The 23,048-nt window shown below is 48.0% G+C and overlaps 1 protein-coding gene across 1 annotated transcript; it reads right to left on the bottom strand.

The window, feature by feature from the left end:
* Positions 1-19,700: 19,700 nt before the first annotated feature.
* On the bottom strand, positions 19,701-22,579 carry Fam43a (family with sequence similarity 43 member A). The gene has a single exon (XM_036203628.1). The coding sequence runs from the start codon at positions 21,633-21,635 to the stop codon at positions 20,358-20,360; it is 1,278 nt and encodes a 425-aa protein (XP_036059521.1). The 5' UTR covers positions 21,636-22,579; the 3' UTR covers positions 19,701-20,357.
* Between the last annotated feature and the right edge of the window lie 469 nt (positions 22,580-23,048).

The raw sequence follows: 23,048 nt of genomic DNA, 5'->3' as shown, positions 1-23,048 counted from the left end.
CTCTGCCTCCCTAGTGCTGGGATTACAGGCGTGCGCCACCACTGCCTGGCGACTCCTTATTTTTTATTGATAAAGAATAGTTAGAACACACTCACACACATATGAACACACCCACAAACCCACACAAGAAATAGAAGAAAAAACACCAGCTCCTTCGGGGACCCATGAATGGGGCTGGGTGCACACTTCTCAGGGATGTGGTAGACTGATGAGAAAGTAGGTTTCACATTATTAAATCTGTGTTTTCCTATGTCTGTTTTCCAGTAACTACATCATCTGAAATATTCCCCCCCCCCACAAGGTTTGTGGGTCAACCAAATCTGGGGAACAGATTTCATCACACTCATAAGGGACCAGAAGGTGTTTCAGCACTGAAAGCTCCCGAGAGGCTTGCAAAAAAGAAACTTGTTTAACTGTGCTCAACCCAGTGTTTCCCAAGCTCACTTGGTCACTAAACCTGTTTTAATGTAATGCCAGTAACCCTCCATGGGGTTTGTGTCATAGCACATTTTGGAAGAAAACATCCTGAGTAATGGATACTCTCCAGAAAGATCTGAGTCAGATTCATCAAAGAAGGCGAAACAAACAAACAAACAATCCTGAGAGCTGTGTATTTATAGAAACTTCTGGTAAGCTATGTGGAAAGAGTTGTTTCAAAGTGTAATTTTAACATCACCCAAGCTATCATTTCCTAGGCTCAGAGTTTTAGGTGCTCAGAGTTATGTTTCTTTTTGTTTTGTTTTGTTCTCTGAGTAACACTGATTGTCCCAGAACTCACTCTGTAGACCAGGCTGGCCTCGAACTCAGAGATCTACCTGCCTCTGCCCTGTGAGTGCTGGGATTAACGTCATGCACCACCACTGCTGGGCTCAGAGTTATGTTTCTTAATGTGGGGTATGGCTATACAACCCCACGCCTTCCCTCGCTGGAGCATTCTTTTCCCAGTTCGTCCTAACATTTCATGTGATAGCTGGTACCCTGGTTCCTTTGGAGTAAGGTATATCTACGCCATTATGAGGTTGGCTACTACGGTCCACAAAACCAACTTAGTAGCATGGGGGCATCTGTCCTGTCCTGTGTGTCTGTGTAATAAAAGGCCCCAGTAAGATGAGCAATGCGCTTGAGAACAGCATCAACAGCACCTCATATCTGGGGAAGCTTCAGGGCTGGGCCAAAATTAATTAGTATAATGAAGGTCTTCACCTCTCTAATGAGGGCTTAGGATTTCATCCCAGATCAGCCAGCCGGATTACAGGCACAGCTGAAGGGCACAGTGAAGCGCTTGGGCATCTGAGAACAGGGCACTGATACAGGCTACCAAGTCTAGAAATACAGGCTGAAGTATAATAGATGGTTTATTGATATCACAATATGATGTATGGCAGTATAATATCTGTGTTTCCAGACTTCGTGGCCACACTGTAGTAAAAGCTGTTATTTACATCAAGCAGTCGAGCGTCACTGAGTGCCATTATCAGTGCTTTACCTGCCCTACCTAAATGAATCCTTACAGCCCTAGGAACTGGAGGCTGCCATCATTTCCATGGGAATGGGCCAGGAAACTCAGGCAGAAAGGGAATTAGTAGCTAGACCAAGTTCCTCTATTGGTAAGTAGGAGAACCAAGCTTCCAGTCTAGAGAGACTCAGTCTAAGCCTGGCATGCTCCAGCTGCCTTCCCAGGAGGACCAGAGGTCTTAGTGCTTTGCTGAAACACAAATAAGCACAAATTTGGAAATTTGGGGTACTCTATCTTACTCTTTTTTTTTGAGCTGAGGATTGAACCCAGGGCCTTGCGCTTGCTAGGCAAGTGCTCTACCACTGAGCTAAATCCCCAACCCCCTCTATCTTACTCTTTTTTTTTTAACCACAGACAATATAATTAGGATCTGGACAGTCATCCCTCCAGATCTGAGGGAAATGGGTCTAGCCTGCTCCTTTCTGGGTACCCAAATCCACAGGTGCTCTTATATGAAACAGCACCGTATTTGCATATAAGTAGACCTACATCTCAGATGCTTTAAGCCGTCTCTAGGAAACCTATAACACCTACTACAAATGTCAATTCTATGTAAATAGCCATTGTGTTGTTTATAGAATACTACAGGAAAAGTGTAGACATGTTTAATACAGGCACTTTTTTTTTCCGATCTGTGATTGGTCATCATCCTGGATGGAATTGCAGACATGGAGTTCTGACTACCCTTTACTTTGCCGCTGACTCTTCCATCACCACCCACTACAGCCAACCAGGCAAGGACGACCACTCATTTTTATAGATGAAAAAGCCAATGCCGTTGACAGGATCCCTTCCTACCAAATAGCAGAGTCATGTCCTCTGACTTCTGGAGTCACTTGATTTTCGCTCACTGCCTGCGTTGGGTTGTGTGAGAGGCAACCCTGAAGATGGTGCCTGATGATCTCTGCCTTTTGTATGACTTCCTCCTGTACCAACTAACTACCAACCTGTGTAGTAATCATTTTCACACCACGGAAGTGCTGGTAGATGTCTTCTAAAGCTAGGCCATGAAAGGCATTAAAGATTCTGACTGTCTTAGTCTGTCTTGGACTGTCACTCATGAGAGCCAATTGTCCGGTCATGAGGACACTCCAGAAGCCCCAACAACAGGCAGCATCAGCATCCCTCAGCCAGCACTAACTTGCCAACCATACACACAAGCTCCTTTGGAAACAAGCCTACCACCCTCACTCAGATGATTGTGAACCCAGCTGGTACTTTAAGATCCCAAACCATGTCGTCGTGGGTAAGTCATTTCTGAATTTCTGACTGACAGAAGTCATGAGACAGTAAATGTCTAGACAGTCGGCTTAGCTACTTGAAAGATTATTAGCTGGTTGTTATTGTTGCTGCTGTTTATTTATTTGTCTGTTCATTGTAGTGGGAGAAAATTCATCACAGTTCCAACTTCAACAAATGACCTAGGTCTCTACGTGGAAATGTGAGCTTCAGAAAATCTTCAGCACATTCTTTGGAACTCAGTTTCTTCCCCTGCTAAATAACAATCTAGGTCTACTTGAGAGTCATTCTCAAGGTTCAGAGAATGCCCTGCCTAAAAATCGACTCCTGGTTCATGAAGGCTCTTTCGTGATGCCCCCGGGCCATGCAAGTCCCCAAAGAGTACTTCATTTGTGAGTGTAGCCTATCAAGTCATGAGGACCTGATTTAGGTCCCTGGTAACAGCCCTCGGATGGTTGTTGAGTATCACTTCCCTGTTTCATGCCAAGATCTCTCGAAAGGTGTGCCTTTGCACACAGTGGTTAGTTCACTAGCAATACCTTCCCCTACCCTACCCCAACCATCTTCTTCACTCATGCATTCCTGTCCCAGGTCCACCTCGTGCCTCTGAAGCATTAAGACACTGCCCTCTGAACAGTCCACGGTAGGAGCAGCTTCAGGTAGCTGGCGGAGGTGTGCTGTTAGAGGTGTATTAACCAGCTCTCTGTAAGGGGGCATCTTGGTCAAGGTTTTCATCGTTACATTATAGACCATGACATAAGCTACTGGGGAAGGACAGGGTTTGTTTCAGCTTGTAGTTCTACACTGCAGTCCATCACTGGGGGAAATCAAGGCAGGACGTCAAGAACCTGGAGGCAGGAGCTGATGCAGAGGCCATGGAGGGGTGCTGCTTACCGGCTTGCTCCTCATGGCTTAAACAGTCTGCTTTCTTATAGAACCCAGGGGTGGCAGCACCCACATCAATCATCAGTCAGGAAAATGTACCACAGGCTTGACCATCTGGTAGGAACACCTTCTGAGTGGAGGCTGCCTCCTCCAAACTGACTCGCGCTTGGGTCAAGTTGACAGAAACCTGCCAGCGTGAGGGAGAAATGGGTCTTTATTTCCGAGTTGTGACTCCCCCGACCATTAATGATTTGATCAGCTGCCAACCTTGCTTCCCTGAAGGGGGAAAGAAGCCTGTCTGTTCTTACACCGCTGTTTCCAACACCTCTCGCTTCCTCTTGCCTGCGTGACTGTTATGCAATATCCTTGGGATGTGTCCTCTCACCCACAGTATCTCTCCGTCAGCCTCAGCCTTCCTCATTGTTACCTAACTATTGCAAGAGGCTCTTCTCCTTCTCTCCACCCCCTCCTCACTCCCTTCCCTCTTCCACAGTCCCACAGGTACATACCCCGCCATCATCTCGTGGCACAGCACCATCCAATCTGAGATTCATCTAAGCCTGAGGTAGTCCATGAAAGTAGCAAAGTTACTGAATACATGAGCACTTGATGACCTGACCCCTATATATACTTTTCTCATACACACACACACACACACACACACACACACCACCTAATCCCAGCACATCTCTTCAATCAGCCATGCTTCAATTGTGTCCCTGTGACATTCCTATGGCTGTATGTACCTTATTCCCAGTCACAAATCCCCTCTCTGGATCTATCACCATCGTCCTCTTCCCTGCTAAGTATCACTTCCACAATCCCCCTGTTTCCTTGTGTAATGATATGGTACAGGGGGGCTCAATTTCATTGATGGAATACTTACCATGGGGAACCCTGGATGGTTCTGAATACATCTGGTTTTCCCTTCCCAAAGCCACAGACTCTTCCAGGCAGGCAAGACGCTTTGATGAGTCTCCTATTCTTCCATGCCTGGCACCATGCCCTGGCAATAGGGGAGCCTATTTGGATCTAGAAAGGGCACAGTTGTGTGAGTGGAGGACCGTGAGGCGAGATCACGGAAATGACGTAGTCAATGTCCTCTCCTGCCTAGGGAGGCAGAGAGAGATGCCAATGGCTGAGATGGGGATGTCAGAGGGGGCACAAAGGAGCAGGAGTCCATCTAGACCCCTCTGCATGGCTCAGGCTCCTAGAACCGTCACCTCCCCTCTATCCAGTTTCTCTGTATTTCTCCTAACTCTCAGCGGTTAAAGTTCCGCCCTCGAGGTTCTATGCCTCTTATATTGCTTTAAATATTGGATATTTAAATTGGATAATTATGGGCTCAGAACCAGCTCTTGTTAAAGGCTGTGGTCCAGACCTTAGCCCAGAGTGTGGAGGGTGGTCAGTTCTCTCTTCCCAGTAACATCGGAGCTGAAGAAATGGACCACGGTTTGGATCTCAACTGTAAGAAAATGCCTTTGGCATGTTTGTTCTGGTCCACTTACTAAGGGATGAGCGAGCCTCCTCATTCCAGCTAGCTTCTCTATGAGAAAAAAAAGAAAGAAAGAAACTCTGTGGCCAGAAAGAAGGTCATCACTACCTCCGACACTGTGACCCTAAGCCAATAGCCCCTCTCTGAGCCTTAATTTCCTGACCTGTAAATAAGAATAATTATCTCTGTCCAAAGCCAGGTGTGGTGGCTCACGGCTGTATCCCTAACACTAGGCAGAGGCAGGACAATTGCCAAAAACTCAAGTCATAGCAAGTCCTTGTCTCAAAATAATAATAATAATAATAATTAATAATAATAATAATAATGCTAAATTTAAAAATTAACTTCTACCCATTTCAAAAGTCTATTTACAATCAAATGAGGTAATGGAAATAAAAATACCGTGGTAAAATGTACTATGCTTTATCAGTTATTATAAATAAAACAGTATACTGATACTGTTTTATGGCTATTTCTGGGTAATCTTAGTCAATTTTACCATGATTATGGACATCATGGTGAATGCCAATTTAAGAGAGAAGCAAGAATATACCAAATTAATGTCCTCTGAAGTGGGTGTTCTTTCCATGGCTGAACCCACTCAGGAGTCAAAGGCCAGGTACAGTGGCACACATCTTAGTGGCAGGGAGGCTGAGACATGAAGACCTAGAGCCCAAGCTGTATAGTGAGTTCTAAGCCAGTAAGGTCTTGTCTCAGAGCCAGAATCGAAGCAGCAACGACAGGAGCTAAACCTTGACTGAGTAAGCTGTGGACAGACCACGAGCCGAGCCTGCGTCTGTAGTTGATCATTCCCCGAGTTCTATGCTAAGGACTGGCCATTTAAATCCAGGCATGCGTGTTTATTCTAAGGCTTGTCCTGAATGTTCAGTCAGCCTGCTAACAAATGTGCTGAAGGGAATTAAAGTAACTCATGCCTGTTTGCCTTTCCCAGGTAGAACGTAACTAGGCCACTGTCGTGTTTCAAAGCCTCTTTATCGTTGTTATTATTCAGCTGTTCAAAAGCAAGGTCAAGATTCAGAAGTGAGCCAGGTCTCACTTTGATCTTCGAGATCATGGCCACACTCTGCCCAGAAGCCTGTATCCTTGTGTCTCCAAGCACAATAAAAATATGATTAGGAAATCTTTGTGGTGTCCTTGAGTGTTGCTATACCCAGAGGGACTGAAGCCAGAGACCATATAATCAAATCACTGCATGACTTTTACCTAAAATGATGGCCCACCATACCTCTATGATGAAGCTATACAATGAACCTGTCTTTGTCTTGCTTCGTAGAGGAGACCAATTATCAGGGCAGCTTTTTCGGGTGATAATGGAGGTGCGGTTCCAATTTCAGGAGTGCCATTTGATGCCTGGAATGCAAGATCGATCCCTGAGCATCTCACTTTTCATTAACATACAGGTATTTGATCTATACAGGTGGACGGAAGCAGATGGGCAGGTGACCAAACCACTGGTGACATATCTGTCTTGTAGTGACATGGAATCTTCTACTGATGGGAAACCCTGAATGAAAAAGCATGACTTATTTTTGTCCCCACCACAGACAGAGTTAGCCAGGGCCACCACCGACTGGCAGCCCAGGAACCTCTTTGTATCTGAAACACGGCCTTCTGGAACATGGTATGAAAGCAAAGCCCACAGACATTTTGTGAACTAAACCCCATTAACAATGTCTAACACAGAGTCCTTGATGTTTCTAAATTAATTTACAGATAAAGATGTGCATTTCTCTTGCCTGCCATCTCCCAGGACAGCCTTACTAATTAGCATAATATTGAATGATTCCATATCTGTCAGGAAACAGCCAGTAGCCCAGGCTTCTCCATGGTGTCACCAGGCTACCATGTCTCCTTCGTGAACCTTTCCTCTCCTACATTCACATGTGTCCATGATCTAGCTACTGAAGAAATATCACTTAGCTAAGCAGAGGACCCAAGCCAGGCCCCTATTTGGGCCACTGACTGTTCAGACATGGGGTGCCCATACCCTACTGTGTGCCTAATACTTTGCTGTCATTGTGATTTTCTATCCTGAGTCACTTGTGTGCAGCTGTTCAGGGTGCCTGTGGTCTTTGCTGTCCACACTTGGACCACTGGGTCTGGCTGGAGGGGACCCCAGCCTAGGGACATAAGTCATGAGCCTCAGCACAGCCACAGGGTAAATGCCCAAAGCCTAGGCAGGCCCTGCACTAACCCTGAAGGAGGTGTAAGAAATGCCCGCTAAGACTAGCACTTAGCATGGCCTCTTTCCCCTCAGCTGTGTCCCTAAGCCTGACGTGGGGTGCCTCTTAAATTCCAGATATAATGACACCTAACAGCTATGTGGGGAAGTCCTTAACCTGCTGTCTGCGTCCACGTCCCTCAGTTCAGGCCAATGGAGAGAGATAATGACCTATCCTAGGTTTAATTAACATCTGGGCCATGCAGCTGGGAGAGTCCCAAACCCACTTCTCCTGTAATTGCAAGTCTTTATTTATTTGGGCACACTTTGATGACAGTCGCATACTAGAAGCCATGGCCCCAACCCCACCCACTCCCTTGTACATCCCAGCTGCCGTCCTCTCCTCCCCATATTCTCCTTCCTGTCTACCCATCTTCCCAGTGCTCCTCAGCCAGTCCCTCTGGCCTGAGCCATTTTGCCCTAATTGAACACTTAGAATCAGGAGTCTTGGACTCTGAGCCTGGCCCTGCCATGGTTTATTCTCTTACAATGAGAAGCTCACATCTGATCAGCAGCGCTTTGCTGTGTGCAGTATGGGCCATCTTGTCCTTTCTGCTGCTCTCCATTCTTTGCTTCCTAAATCTTTTACCTAAAAGCTGAGTTATGAATACTCCCCTGGCTGTGTGACTCACTGGATGGCTATGAACATTGGATAGAAATTAGCTGAGAGCATTGCTGTGTTGGGTCAAATGTGCCACACACACAGAAAAGTGACTTCTTCAGGACTGGGGTGTGGATGTGAGGATCGCTGACTGCAGGATCCAGCCTTCAATATCACTGTGTCTTGGGACTTTGTAGTTGGAGCAGGAATTGAATGAAACAGTTAGGGAAGGCAGCAGCTGTCAGAATGCCTCGCTGGCATCCTCTGCTCCCCTCCACCATGCTGAGTCGCAGCCTTAGCCTGGTGATTCCATGAGATACGGCTTCTATTGGTTTCCTTTGAATGGAACAATGCCACAATTCTCCCTGTTTACAAATGATCATGAGTTGGACACCTCAGAATTGTACCATCTGGGACATGCAGAGGGGGCTGCAAGCAGCCTCTGAATTGCTGGCCTGCTTCCCCTCGGGGTGGTGCATTCACCCAGCTTGTTTCCTTGGCTTTCTTTATTCTTTTCTCCCTTTCTTCCTGTCTTCTTTTTCCTTGACAATGACACCTTAATTTCAACTATTATCAGATTCATCACTAAAGTTAACAAAAGAGAATAACTAAAATCCCCTCATTAATCAATTTCCCAGATATCCTTTTAGGAGCCATAAACGTATTGAAAAATGCCATGATAGATCAAAATATTCCTAAAGCATATTATCTGCCAATCTCCACCCACCACTTCCTCATAACCCAACACTGTGCTAGGGATTTATAAACATGAGACCATGTTTTTACATGGGTGTTGGGAATGATCCAAACTCAGGTCCTCATGCTTGCTTAGCAAACGCTTTACCAAATGAGCCATCGTCCCAGCCCCAGGAAGAGAATTTTTAATATTTGGGCTGATGAAAGTCTCATCTTTGAAGATTCAAATGTGCGGCATATGAACAGACTTAGGATGACCAGCGTGGTCCCCTTTCAGCACGTTGTAGACTCTGTCTCTCTCTTCTCCACATCCCTTTCGGTCCTGCTTGGGTTTTGTCTGTTTTTGTTTTCAGTTCCTGCCTCCAGATCCCTGCTCTGAGTTCCTGTCCAGCCTTCCCTTCACCATGGACTGAACTGTACAATGAAATGAACCCTTTCACCCCCAAGTTGCTTTTGGTCATGGTCTTGATCACAGCAGTAGAAAACCAAACCAAGACACTTTCCTTTTTCTTCTAAAAACCCACAGATATTTCCTCTGCATTGACAGGTACAACTCCATCCTGGGCTCTCTGGCCATGGAAATGTGGGCTGAAGTGATGTGCATCACTTCCAGACTTGACCTATTTGGGCCTTGTAAATGGCCGTGACCACTATGGGACCCTCTCTGCCTGGATGTGGAGGGAAGAGCTCTGTGACTTAGAGTAGCCGTCAGAATCTTTTTATGTAAAGCGTAGGGCAGTAAACACTTTGGGTTTGTGGGCTACACAGTTGTGGGAGTCCGCCTTCTGTCACTTAAAACATCAAGAACATCTAAGACAACTCATGAAAAGAATGGTTTTAATTTATTTTATTTTATTTTGGAGAGTCCACAGTTCACAACTGTGGAGAGTCCAATGCATGGCAGATTGGATCCATCACCCTGGGTCTATTATGAGGCAGCTCATTGTGACAGGAGGAAGTGGTAGAGAGAAACAGCTCACCTCATTAACAGGGAGGCAAAGGGAAGGGAAGAGTCCTGGGGTGTCGTGGTTCCCTGGGTGACTCTGTCTCCAAGACTTGAGGACCTTTTACCATGCTTACCTTCTAAACATTCCTCCACAGTGTTACACAGGGACCTTTTGGGAAATACTTCTCCAAATCATAACAACAGTGTTTGCTGCAACTACAGTTGGTCCTTTGTACCCTAAAGCTTGGCCTTTATAAGTTTAGTCTGCCATGGGAAAAACTATAATACTAATACTAATAATACAGTTAAAATAAGAGCATATCAACTACCACAGAATTTACTTTTTAGTAGTTACTATAATACAAATATGGTTTAAAGTATCCAAGAGGACCTGCCTAAATTATATGGCAAATAAATAACATTTACACAAAGGATTTAAGCATCCTCAGATTTTGTTTTCTGTAGTGGAGTGAAAAGGCACTCCTGGAACCAATTTCCCTTAGATATTGAGGGAGAGAATATGTTAGACACTCCTGTTGTGATGCCCAAGCAAGAATAGGAAATATGCAAATGAACAGGTATGACTGAGTTTTTGGTTTTGTTTTAGTTTTTATGTGTAGTTTTGGTGCCTGTCCTGGAACTCACTCTGTAGACCAGGCTGGCCTTGAACTCACAGAGATCCACCTGCCTCTGCCTCCCCAGTACTGGGATTAAAGGCATGTGCCATGACTGCCTGGCTTATGACTGAAAAAAAACTTCATAAACAAAAACAAGTGTCTTGCCCTAGGAAAGAGCCACAATGTAGAAGGAGCCTGGATTCCTGAATGACTGACTTCCGGTAACCAGAACTCTTTGTATTGTATTTAATGTCACTTGATGAAACATAAATATTCATGATATCAAGCCAGTGAAAGTAGGCAATTTGTTAATGTATCTAGTAGTATTTACCCTATTCCATTAGGGCCATCATATTATTTCTTTATCAATGCCAAAGTTGTGGATGAAAAAGTGGACCAAAGTGGAAAGGGAGAAAATAACGTTCTTCTTGAGAAGACCTTAGCTACACTAGAGGGCCAGGAACTTGGCCAGAAGAGAATTTGCCTAGTGTGCATCCTGTTTGATCCTCCAGTACTGCCTCAACTTAGCATGGTGGCCCATACCTGTAATTACAACACTCAGAAGTGGTCACATGAGGTTCAGAAATTCAGTCATCCTCAACTACACACTGAGTTGAAGGCTAACCTAAGCTACATGAAATTTTGTCTCAAAAAAAAATTTTTTTTTAGTAATGTAGCTAGAGAAACACCTCAGTGGTACTGAGCTTACCTACTAAGCACAAAGCCCTGGATTCAATCCTCGGCACAGCATAAACCATGCCTACATGCCTATAATCCCACTTCAGAGGTGCAGCTAGGAAGAACAGAAGTTCAAGGTCATCTTCAACTACATGGAAGTTTAAGGCCAACCTGAGATACATTAGACTCTGTCTGAAAACAAAACAAAGTAAAAAAGAAACAAAAAACCTCTCTGGTATCCAGGCTTGGCAGCAAGTGTCTTTATCCCCTGTGCCATACCCCATCTCCCCTCACTGCTTCCTCTCTCTTCCACCCCTCTCCTTTTGGTTATACCTTTCATGTTGGAGTGGTATCGTATGCTTGGCACATTACAAGTGTGCTTTCAGAGAGGAAGAGAACCAAAAACAATGAGAACTGCCTAGGTGGCAAGTGGGCAGTAGTATCATTTTGAGACTGGAAAGAGCTTTCACTATAATTATGGGAGGGCATCGGGTACGCGCCAAGGCTGCCTTGAACAAGCTGCAATCTGTGGCAAGTCTGACGAGCCAATGCTTCTTTGGGTCATGGTCTTTGGCAATATAAAGCATTCCCAAAGGGAACTGGTGATTTTTTTATTAGCTCAAGGACCACTTAATATTAATAAAAAACAAAAAACAAAAACCCAGAAATTGAGAGCATAATGGAGAGGAAAGGGTGATGTGATCCGAAGTTTTTCTTGGCAGGAATCTGGGAGGATCAGCATGGTGCTGTCATTGCCCCGAGTTCTCACTGTCCATTTCACACCGAAGCCAACCACAACAGCTGGAGTGTGCAGCACAGCTTGTGTTCTGAGCATCATTCCAGCCATGCCCACCCAAAGGGCAACCGCACATGTGGACAGGCATGCCTGTTTGCTTGTGCATGTGCGTGCGTGCACACACGCGCACACACAGACACACACCACTGTTTCATCTTCACAGAAGAATCCTAAGAGAGCCTTCGTGTGCTCTTTTCCAATATATAACGCCTCTGAGAAAAACCTCAGATCCTCCACCCTTCTAAAAGACCGTCTCTCTCTGCAGAATTGCTTTAGGAGAATCTATGTGCATTTCAAAGACGTCTGTTTAAGAGGCAAATATTTATGGGAGGAGAGAGAGAGAGAGAGAGAGAGAGAGAGAGAGAGAGAGAGAGAGAGAGAGAGAGAGAGAGAGAGAGAAGAACATTAATCACACCAGCAATATTGATCTGGGGCAATAATCAAGTGCTGACATAATGCACCTCATTACAAGGACCAAATACAAATTCATCCAGAGAACACAGTGGTACACAGAGGCGGTGGTACACTCCTCTGCCACAGCTGATGGAAGAGACTGGTACAGAGATGGCAGAACCATGTGGACACCTAACATCTTGGTAGGGATGTTAGCCACAAATTGTCTTATGCCATGTTAATACTCACCTGCAGTTTCCTGCTCTTAATTCATTGTGTCCTCATTTCCACGTTTGCCCTCCTTGGGCACTGGAACACAGTCCATGGAAACTGTCCCTGTCTGTGGACACGTGTGGTCTACAGGAGCCCCACAGAGGGTCTCCAGCCAACTGTCATTTTACCTGACTATTGTAAGAGCAACCACCCCTTCCCTACATGCATTTCATCCAGCATTTCCTCATCCACTGGTTAGGTCCCCAGCCCAAAAGCAATCGAGAGAGTATTCTGTCAGGTTCTAGTATTTCCATCCCACAGAAAGAGCTGCCCCCAAAGGAAAGTCACCCAAAGCAAAAGAGCTACCCCGAGTAAAGGCAAGGCTAGACCCAGATGAAAAGCTCATCTCCCCTTTAGCGTCACCGTTCAGCCTTGCCCACAGGAACACCCATCTCAGACACCCCAGTCTCCCAATCCCCTGCCTGATGTCCCAACCTTGGACATTTGCTAGGATCTGGATCAAGAGAAATGAATGGAAGATTTAGGGCACGTGATTAAAGTTATGTAATCACACTGGTGTGAACATGTCTAAAGGGGCTGACTGGTCAAGGGCTCTGCCAGGTCCTTCACTGACCAACTACCTCAGATGTGAGAAAGGTTGGGTCACACGTGATGTGGTGTGTCTGTAAATCTTTTCCAGACAAGCAGGTGCGCTTTTGTTTAGGAAGCAGAGGCTCTTCCAAAGAGCTGTGTTCCTCTAGTGGAAATCAGATGTCTGGTTGTCCCTGGGATTCAGGACCCCAGAGAAGGTCTACACAGGATGAGTTTCTCTTCAGGGAGAAGACAGCAGCAGCTGTTGCTAACAGTTCATGGTTTTCTTGATCTGTAGGTGGTGTCTGGGAAGCATTTGCCAGGCCTGACCTGGAACACAGAACCGAAAGTGTGCTGGTGCAGGACCTGATGTCCCTACACACGTGACCTTGGAAACATCACTTTCTCTTTCTCCAGGCAGGAAGTCAATGCAAGACTGATACCTTTAGGGATGTGGCATCTGGTGTTAGGATAACATCTGTGATGTTATGAGAAGTATTCCTGCCCCCAAAACATTCCTTACTACCCACTAACATTCCCCCAGCCTGGTTCCTGAAACCCCCTTATTATTAAGAAAGAATCCGGAGCTGCAGAGATGGCTCAATGGTTAACAGCACTGGTTGCTCCTCCAGAGGTCCTGAGTTCGATTCCCAGCACCCACATGGTGACTAATAACTACCTATAATGAGATCGGGTACCCTCTTCTGTCATCCAGGCATACATGCAAATAGAGCACTCATATACATAATGAAATAAAATAAATCTTTAAAAGAAAAAAAAAGGGGTAATCCAGGATATCCACTAAGCCTAAGGAGACCAAATTGGGTACTTTAGCAGTTGTGTTTGTGTGTGGGGAGGGATATCCAGGATATCCCTTATCTCTCATACATGCAACTGGCACTTGTTCCCAAAACTATGGAACTCCCTCATTACTGCTACAGGGTTCTAAAAGGGAATTGTAAGACATCTTGGAAAGAGGTGAAATCTTGGGGGTGAAATTGCCTCCTGAGTCCTAATGTGGGCTCTGTTCTGAGCTTCTTGTGACTTGTTTAAAAATCCTCTTGAGCCTGGCAGCAGTGGTGGAGTACACCTTTAATCCCAGCACTCGGGAGGCAGATCACACAGATCTCTGTGAGTTCGAGGCCAGCCTGGGCTACCAAGTGAGTTCCAGGAAAGGTGCAAAACTACACAGAGAAACCCTGTCTCAAAAAACCAAATAAAATAAAATAAAATAAAATAAAATAAAATAAAATAAAATAAAATAAAATAAAATAAAAAAAAATCCTCTTGGTCTCAGTTTCTCCATTTATAAAATAAAAAGCTTAGAGTCCAAGGGTCTGTATGGCTCTCAGAATGAGAAAGGACAGAGGACCCTGGAAGTGAGCCGAAGATCTTGTTAGCCATGGTTGGCTCACTCTGGAATCCCAGCCAGGACAGACTATATTGTTGGGAGTGGCGAGTTGGAATTTGATATAGATCCTGAAGAGGCTCTCCTGATCATCTAACATCAGCCTCTGCCTGATGGTAGAGTGAAGCGTCACCAAGATTGTCAGTTCCTTGTAGATTGCCTGAGGTGGGTCTTAGATTCTGCTGTGACCAGAGCGCTCCGCTATCAGATGCACTGATGGTCCTTGATGGCATGTGTAGGCTTTGGTGAATTTCCTCAGGCAGAAACTCAGCTGCTTCCAAATTAATGTAACCATATCCTATGTTTGCAGAGTCTAAGACCTGGACTTGGGAGACTCAAATTCTGGTCTTATTTACTAAGTGATCTTAGGTGAGGATTTGAGCTCTAGAATGAGTAGAAGCAAGATACTATATATATTTTTTGCATAGCCAATTCCAAATGAACCATCTTCCTCTAAGCCAGAATCACCTCTCCCTAGAAGGCTGAAGAAGGTACAAGAAAACTCCTGGGAACTGAAGATCAGGTAGAAGTGAGAAACTGAACCAACTTCCCACCTCACCCAACACAGGCCCTCAAAACTAGATTCCTCCACCTGGGTGGTGACCTAGAGATTTTTCCAACTCTACTTCTAGCCTGGAGTGGACGGACTTTTTCCCTCCCTCGGAGTATTTTCTGAGTACCGACTCGATGCAAACCTCTGTGCTCTGCAGAGCCAATCGGAGATGCCTAAGACACAGGGTTGACCTTGAATTCTGCCCAGCAGGAAGGATGCAGATGATTGATAACCGTGACGCAATGGGAAGAACTCCTCACTCTTGCCTTAGACCTGCTCTTCCAGGGCGGGGTCTGGCCAGACCAGATCTCAAGGGTAGAAGAACAGATCAAGCTGCTCTGGGGACCGCCTGCCACCCACCCACCCACCCACCAGCAGTATTCTTCTCAGGAAGACAGGTACTTGACCTCTCTCCCCTCTGCTCTGTGCATCTTGTTCATATTCGTTCTCGTATTGTGATGGGATGCTAACCAACACCATAAACATTCATCATCGAGTGTCTGAAAGCTTCCAGTTCCGGGTAGCCAGAAGCTGATGAAAGCAACTTTGACTTAGTGCTTGGACCCTGGGGACCTTCCTGTGTGGCTTGGGCCAGGGCAAACAAACCCTTCACATTCCTCTTTCCTCAATTCTTAAATGTGGGGGCAGGGTCACAGAGAGGGCCTTCCTTACAATTTCACGAGTGCCGATGATTAATAGCAACACGCTTGCCTTAATATAACATTCCCATGGGAGTTTTATTCTGCTTTTGGGTAACTGAATTTCTGAGTGTGTTGAGGAAAGATGGAGAAAGAAGCCATGACTGGGTGCAGATTGTATCGGTGGAAACTGGGTGTGCAGGGGGAATGATGTATTCCCAGAAGTGGGATGGGAGAGAGATGAAGAGGGAGTTAGAAATGGATCCTGAAGCTGGCAGTGGTGGCGCACGCCTTTAATCCCGGCACTTGGGGCACTTGGGAGGCAGAGACAGGTGGATCTCTGTGAGTTCGAGGCCAGCCTGTTCTACAGAGTGAGATCCAGGACAGCTACCAAAACTATACGGAGAAACCCTGTCTCAAAAAATCAAAAAAAGAAAGAAAAAGAAAGAAAGAAAGGAAAAAAGGAAGAAAGAAAGAAAGAAGGGAGGGAGGGAGGGAGGGAAGAAAGAAAAGAAAGAAAGAAAGAAAGAAAGAAAGAAAGAAGGGAGGGAGGGAAGGAGGGAGGGAGGGAGGGAAGAAAGAAAGAAAGAAAGAAAGGAGGGAGGGAGGGAGGGAGGGAAGAAAAGAAAGAAAGGAAGGAAGGAGGGAAGGAAGGAAGGAAGGAAGGAAGGAAGGAAGGAAGGAAGAAAACAAGCCTGTTGGAAGGACCGCTGTCCACGGGGGTTAGAAATAAAGACTTTCATTGGTGACACTGAATATCCCCAAGGCAGAGAACGGAACAGCTGCCATGGAGCTATTCAAACCGCCAAAATGGTGACTAGCCATGGCTGTTCAAGTTGGGTCACTCAGAACTTGCAGAAGGGTATGGTGGCGGGGACCTTTGGGCAATGAACAGAGGAGAGCCAACAGGAACAGGAGAGGCCCTGCCTCCCAGTAAAACCAGATCCAGATGTGGCCGTGTGCACAAGAGCCAGGAGCAGCGAGCACAGCGTGCCCTGGCCCCCACCTGCCTTCAGTGGGGAGTAGTTTCCCAAGCACCTGATATGGCCCCTGGCTCCGGCAGTCTATGCTCACCAGCCAGCTCTGTCACTCAATCCCCGTCAGCAGTCACTGGGTCTACCCATGCAGAGGGGAAAGGCCTGCCGATTAAATTACCAAATCCTGTTAGGAAACAGGGCAACTCGCTCCTAATCGAATTTTTATGTTCCTCGTGATCTTTGGTGACTCCTGTGAGAGTGTGAAATCTCCAGTGTGGTGCCAAAGGTAGATTCTTCCCAACAGTTCATTCTCCTTCAACAGCCAGAACCCTCAAACACAGCTGTGTCCCCTGGGAAGGAAATGTGCTCCTAACAGAGGCTTTCTAATTGTTTAGAGCCACTGGGCTTCTGGGGTGGGAGTGTGGAGAGAGAGAGAGAGAGAGAGAGAGAGAGAGAGAGAGAGAGAGAGAGAGAGAGAGAGAGATGTTTTTTAAGGAGACCTATGTGTGGGGATGGGTAGGTGGGGGTGGGTGGGCGTTCTCTGAAACTGTCGTAGTTGAGAGTGTCTGTCATGCTGTCGTTTATTTCACACCATCCTACTTCTCTCTCACGCTCCCTCAACACACACAGCACAGGGCAGACACCAACGTGGGCTGTTTGCACTGGAGGAAGATGATAAACTCGGCTCCAGGGACTCGGCTGCCACGTCTCCGACGAGCCCTCCTGCCTCCAGAAGTCACTTGGGTTTCACACAGTGAGGCCGCACGGTCGGACTTGGAGCGTGACTCAGGCTGCGAAGGAATGCAAGGGGGGCGTCTCCGCATTTTGAACACCACTGGGTTGCCTACGTGCAGGGGAAACAGGCGCCTGGCCTTGCAAGGAGGAGGAAGTCTACTGGACGACTGACCCAGACTTCAGGTCTTTCTGGGGTGTCTTTTTCACCCCCTGGTCTGAGTTGGCTTGTGTCTCACCATCCTAACACCCCTGGGAACCAGAAACAAACCAAGTTTTACTGTGTTTTCATCTGAGACATTTCTCCTGTCTCTAATGATATCATCCCTGGAAGACGGGGATGCGACGAGAGGTGAATCATGTATCACTTCGCATCTCTTCTAGAATTACGTCAGCCGAGAGCCCTGAGGAGCAGTGGCCAAAGCCAGGAAGAGAAAGAGCAGGAAGGCTTCGGAGGAAGGGAGCTGGTTCTTTTTCCGTCTGCATTTCTTTTCATGCTCCTCAGACCGCCCCTCCCTGCTACTCACGAATCAAATAAGAAGGGGGAAAATCAAACTCTAAAGAGATAATTGCCTGTACTTATTGGTGGCATCGGCTTAAATGTCTTTGTAGTATCTACATCCATCACTGATGAGAGCCAAACTTGGCAGGTTGTCTGGCTAACAGTGAAAGCCCACCCACCCCACCACTACCACCCCCACCACCCCACTACCCCCACCTGCTCCTAAGCAGTAGCCGAATGGCCTCCACTGTCTTACAACTTCAGTGGTTTTGATTGGCAAGGGAAGTTGGCAATGTGAAAATAATTAGAAATGTGAACTCTGTTGGACAGAAGAACAATGGCCCACGCAGCTACCTGCTGGGGTTGTTGACATGGAATGTGTTTTTCCTGACCTCTACCTGGACATGTGAAAACGTCATCATTGGATGATATACATCTAAGGTCTACTGAGAGAGGAATGAGGACTCCACCAAGTCAGAATAGAAGATTAAAAGGTGTAGCCTGTGACCTTAAGAAGACACTGAGTATTTAAAGAAAATATTCCCACCCCCCACCTTTTTGCTCTGCTTTATCAAAGCTAGCCTTATTGCTGAACCACTCCCATTAATTAGGAAGAAATCTCGCCCTCCCTTCCTCTCTGATTTCAGTGCATTCCAGTCTCCTTGGGCTCCTTGGGCCGAGCTGTTCAGAGCATATTTATGAAGAAAACAAAGCAAAGTGGCCTCGGGACACCAGGGAAGGCCAGAGTGAGATCCATTTCTGCAACACAGGAAAAGAAGCTCAGAAGGGCAAAGGGAAGAAGGATTGGCAGAAGGGAGCTTGGCCAGCATCGTATTACCACTTCCAGCTGATTGGGTGTAGCCCAGCTAGAGACATGTGGTTGGAGTTCACAACAGAAACAAATACAGCAAGCCTGAGCATCCTGCAGTACACACACCCACACCAAGCCAACAGCTAGCTCCTCTGCTGTGTTCCCTGATGGGTTCCCACTGGGCCAGGCTGTTGGAGCTGCCTTCTCCAACTCCACCTGCACCATGACTCACTCCTGGGCATCTGGAACCTACAACTTTTCTATTTGCTTCCCTGCCCCCTCTGTGCCTCCCCCTCCCCCAGGAAAACAAAGCAGGCCCCACTCCACAGAGTCCCCTTTAGGGCGCTAGTCCGTCTCCAAAGCACCGTGGCAATCTGCAGAGGAAAAAGATTATATATTATGCTTGTACTTCATCATTAGGCCGACCCACAGGAGGCGGTTAAAAAAAAAAAAAAGCACATGGCCAGTCACTCACAAAACAACCATACCCATCTAAAGAGCGTAGGCAATTGAGTTTACTCTGATCTCTCCAAAAACTAACTTGAAGAGAAAAAAAATCCATACGCCAGCAAAGTGGCTCACATCTTTGATCCCAACCAACACTTGGGAAGCAGAGGCAAGTAGATCTCTGAGTTCAAAGTCAGCTTGGTCTGTATTCTGGAGTTCCGGGCCAGTTAAGAGTTGCAAAACCCCACACATACGAGAATATGAAAGATGCAGAAGGCTGACCCCAGGCATAACACCTCGACTGTCTGATCCAAAAATGGTTTCACCTTCTCCCTCTCCAAGTGCCATCAGAACCACACTAAGGGAGGAGGCACCCCCCTAACACCTCACCGCCAATCATCCCATCTTCGGCAGCATTTCCAGGGGCTGTTCTGACAGCTTTTCCTCTTTATTCTCACCCCCACTGACATGCAAACGGAACCAAAACAATGCTGCTCAAAAAATAACAAAATGTTTTATACACATTTCTGTATATACAACTGAACAACATTTTACAGCTACCTTTTGCACAGCAAAAGATATATAAACATCCGGCTCTGAGAACACAGTTATGTACAAAAAAAAAGTCAAAAATACTTCACAAAGGTGCAAAAATATTTTACACAGCATCATGGAGTATGCTCTTTGGGACAGGAGGAAGGTGTATTTTCTAAAGGAAAATTCCTTTTTTTTTTTTTTTTAAGATATTAGATGTCTTTAACTGTAAACAAAACACAACTTTCATACCCTGCCCCCACCCCTACCCGGAGTACAGTTATTTGAGAAATTTGGCATACTCTCAAGAGTTTTGAGTCTGAGGTAAACAGCCCAAGCTCTCCAATCCAGAAGAACTAGGGGCAGGTAGGCTAGTGCCATTTAAGCCTCCGTTATTATGAGAGTGACTTTGTTAATGAGATATTGATGACAGAGAGAGGCCTCCCAGTCAGGGGGTCTGGAGAGGAAGTTACCCCTCCTTCCCAAGCCCCAGCTGCCTCACAAACAGGAAACTGGCTGCTGGGCACCTCTAGCCCGCCCTTGGCCTTTTCCAACCTCAGCCAGCTTTCCCTCTTGCGCACCCTCACCCACCCCTGTGGGCCCGTCTATCTTTAGTTCTTAGTGTTTCTCTCTCCTTCCACATCTCCCTACTCACAACCCGAACCACCTCCAAGTCAAAAGTGCTGGGGCACACAATGGGAGAGAAGCAGCCCCTGGGAACTGCAAACCTGGGTCTGGACCTCAGGTGCATAATTTTCCCTGTCCTGCTTTCCTGGAGGTTAGGGGAAACAGAGCTACGGCTGGGGAGTCAGTGTGGGGTGCTAGGCGCACGAAGTGTTCTGGGAGCTTAGCCGGAGTAGGAGTCATCTAGGCTGGTGCAGTCAGCAGGGCCCGACGGGGTGCCGTAGGTGGCAGGGGTGGCATCCAGGCCTCCGCCCTCGATGGAGCTCTCACTGCCCGTGCTGTCGCCCGACAGCAGCCGTGTTACCCTTAAATCGGACTCCAGGGTGCGCACATCATTGCCAAAGCTAAGGTCGCCCAGGTCACTAATAAGCTGAGACAGCTGGGCCTTCATGTCGGAGTCACAGCCTGGCAGAGGAGGTGAGGTCCCAGAGCTGGGGCCCAGCGAGACCCCGCTGTCTCCCAACGCCTCCTCGTGGCCATTCTCCAGCGGGTCCAGCAAGTCCCCACATTCCAAGTGCATAGCCACCACCAGCGCCCCCTGCGCCTCAGCCTCTTCCTCTGCTGGATCCCCATCCCCCACACGCTCCTCTTCTTCCTCTTCCTCCTCCAGGCAGCCCTCGAGGTGCTCCTCTTCTTCCTCCTGCAGCTCCTCCTCCTGCTGTTCCCCAAGCAGGTCCTCGGTGATAGAGCCTAGCTTGGGAGCGCTGCGGCTGCGCTCCACCGGCGGCTTGTAACAGCAAGGTCCGTGCAAGAGCAGTTTACGCAGTGGCACTAGAGGGATGGTGTGTGCACCCACCAGCTCCTGCTGCTGGTGACGCGCATCGTCCCGCCGCTTGAGACGTTTAAACTCTGCCAGAGCGTTGGCTGACGTCTGGTAGAGGAGCAGGGCCATAGCCTGAGCCTTCTCCGGCTTGGACACCAGCACCGCGTGGCAACGTAGCATCACCGCCTTGTGCTTCAGCTCATGCCGGTACACCCAGGCGAAGACTTTGGGCAGCCGGGTGTCTGCCACACAGTAGGTGACGCGGTGCAGCAGGTAGAGGTGGCCAGGTCTCCGCAGCGCTCGTTCCTCCGCGTGCACCATGCGGATGCCTTGCGCGCTCACCGTCAGCTTCATCTTCGTGCCTTGACGGCCAGCCTCACTCTTGCTCCAGATCTTGCCCACCGCTAGGTCCGTGCAACCGTCGCCGCGCGCCTGGATGGTGGTAGCATTACCCAGGTAGAGCACGGTGTAAGTGGGGTCCTCGCTAGTAATGTGCAGCTTCTTGCGCTTGGAGCGGAACATGCTGCCCACCCGGCTGAGCGCCCCTTCCGGGCAGGCCCTCGCCAAGGAGCTGAGCGCGGAGTAGTGCAGGCTCACAGCGTAGCCCTTAGGCTTGGACGCCTGCCGCGGCGGCGCCTCGGCCAGCAGCTCGAACTTGTGCTTCTTCCACGGCAGCATCTCCGGAGGACGCCCGGGAGCGGCTGGGCGGCGGCGGCCGAGCGCGGGGTGCGAGCCCCGCAGGGCCACCAGCCCTGGTTGCGCTTGGCCGGGGCAAGCCCGGAAAATAAAACTCGAGCTGGGAGCACAGCCGGGACAGGGAGATGGAGGAAGGAGAGGCCAGATAGTGCTTGAGAACCCCGCAGCGGGTGGGGTAGAATCTTAGAAGGAAAAAAATATTCAGCTTTGAATGTGCAAGACACGAGAGAGAGAGAGAGAGAGAGAGAGAGAGAGAGAGAGAGAGAGAGAGAATGAATATATTACAGAAGCCTAGATGAGGAGGACCAGGACAAAAGTCTCAGGCAAGCAACAAAATAAGAGAGAGCGGAGCGGAAATTATTTTAGAAAAAAAAAAAAAAAAGAGCCATATGAGTACGTGCAAATAAATAGAAGGGGGGGGGGAGCTCGGCCAAAGCACCGGGGTTGGTGAGAGAATAAGCAGGAACTCTTCTTCAGCGAACGTGACACACACACAAGTCTTGGGCCAGGGCCAGGAGCCGCGGAAACTACAGCAGTGCGCCCAGGAGCCGGTGCTCCCCACAATCAAGTGGGTGCCGGAAAGGGCGAGCCCCTCGGCTGGGCTGGTCCCGGAATGAGCAGCTTGCCCCAAGTGCGGTCCGAGTGGTCCGGCTGGCCGCGGCGGGCCAGGCACAGCAGTCCCGCGGCTCACTGCATCCTCGCTGCGAGGGGACGCCGGGGACTCGCGCTCGGCCGCCTCGGCCAGGGTAGCGCGGGGCTCCGAGGGCAGGACGCGCGCATCGTCAGCTCCGGGGACTGCCGCTACCTCATCGCTTCCCTCCGGGGGTGTCGGACTCGGCTTCGGGGGTTCTCGGCCGTGTGCAGCGCGCCCTCTGTAGTCGTAGGCGCGGTGGCCGGCTCGCCCGCCTCACATCATTGCCGTCCGAGAGGGAGATCTCGGGTTAATATAGGCCGGCGCGAACCATTCGCCGCGCGGACAGGGGAGGAGCACAGAAGAGGATCCACAGGGGCTGCGACGCGGGACGCGTTTCTGGCCTCTTAAAGGGACCCAGTTGTAAGCACTGGTCCAGGGAAAGGGACGACTGGTCCAATTAGGCAATCTCGTCCCAAATTTACCAGTATCTCCTTTATCTGTAGAAACCACAGAGGCCTGCAGTTACCCGGTAGCAAAAGGAACTTAAACTTTGACACTCCACCCTAGGCTAAATTGCAGCTCACTGAATAAATGTATGTCTAGATCGAAACTTCTGGAGGAGTTGGTGGAAGATGAGATTGTAGACTCTAATTTCCTGAACAAAAAAAAAAAAAAAAAAAGGTTGGGGAAATTTGTTCTCCTTGCGTGACAACTTCAAGAGGGTTTGCAAGCTCTGTTCACTATTATTCTTTAATAATCAT

This window comes from Onychomys torridus, chromosome 12, assembly GCF_903995425.1.
Source record: "Onychomys torridus chromosome 12, mOncTor1.1, whole genome shotgun sequence".
In the NCBI taxonomy this organism is placed as follows: domain Eukaryota; kingdom Metazoa; phylum Chordata; class Mammalia; order Rodentia; family Cricetidae; genus Onychomys; species Onychomys torridus.
Note: the sequence above shows the minus strand (reverse complement) of the source record. Positions and strands in the feature narration are given on the sequence as shown.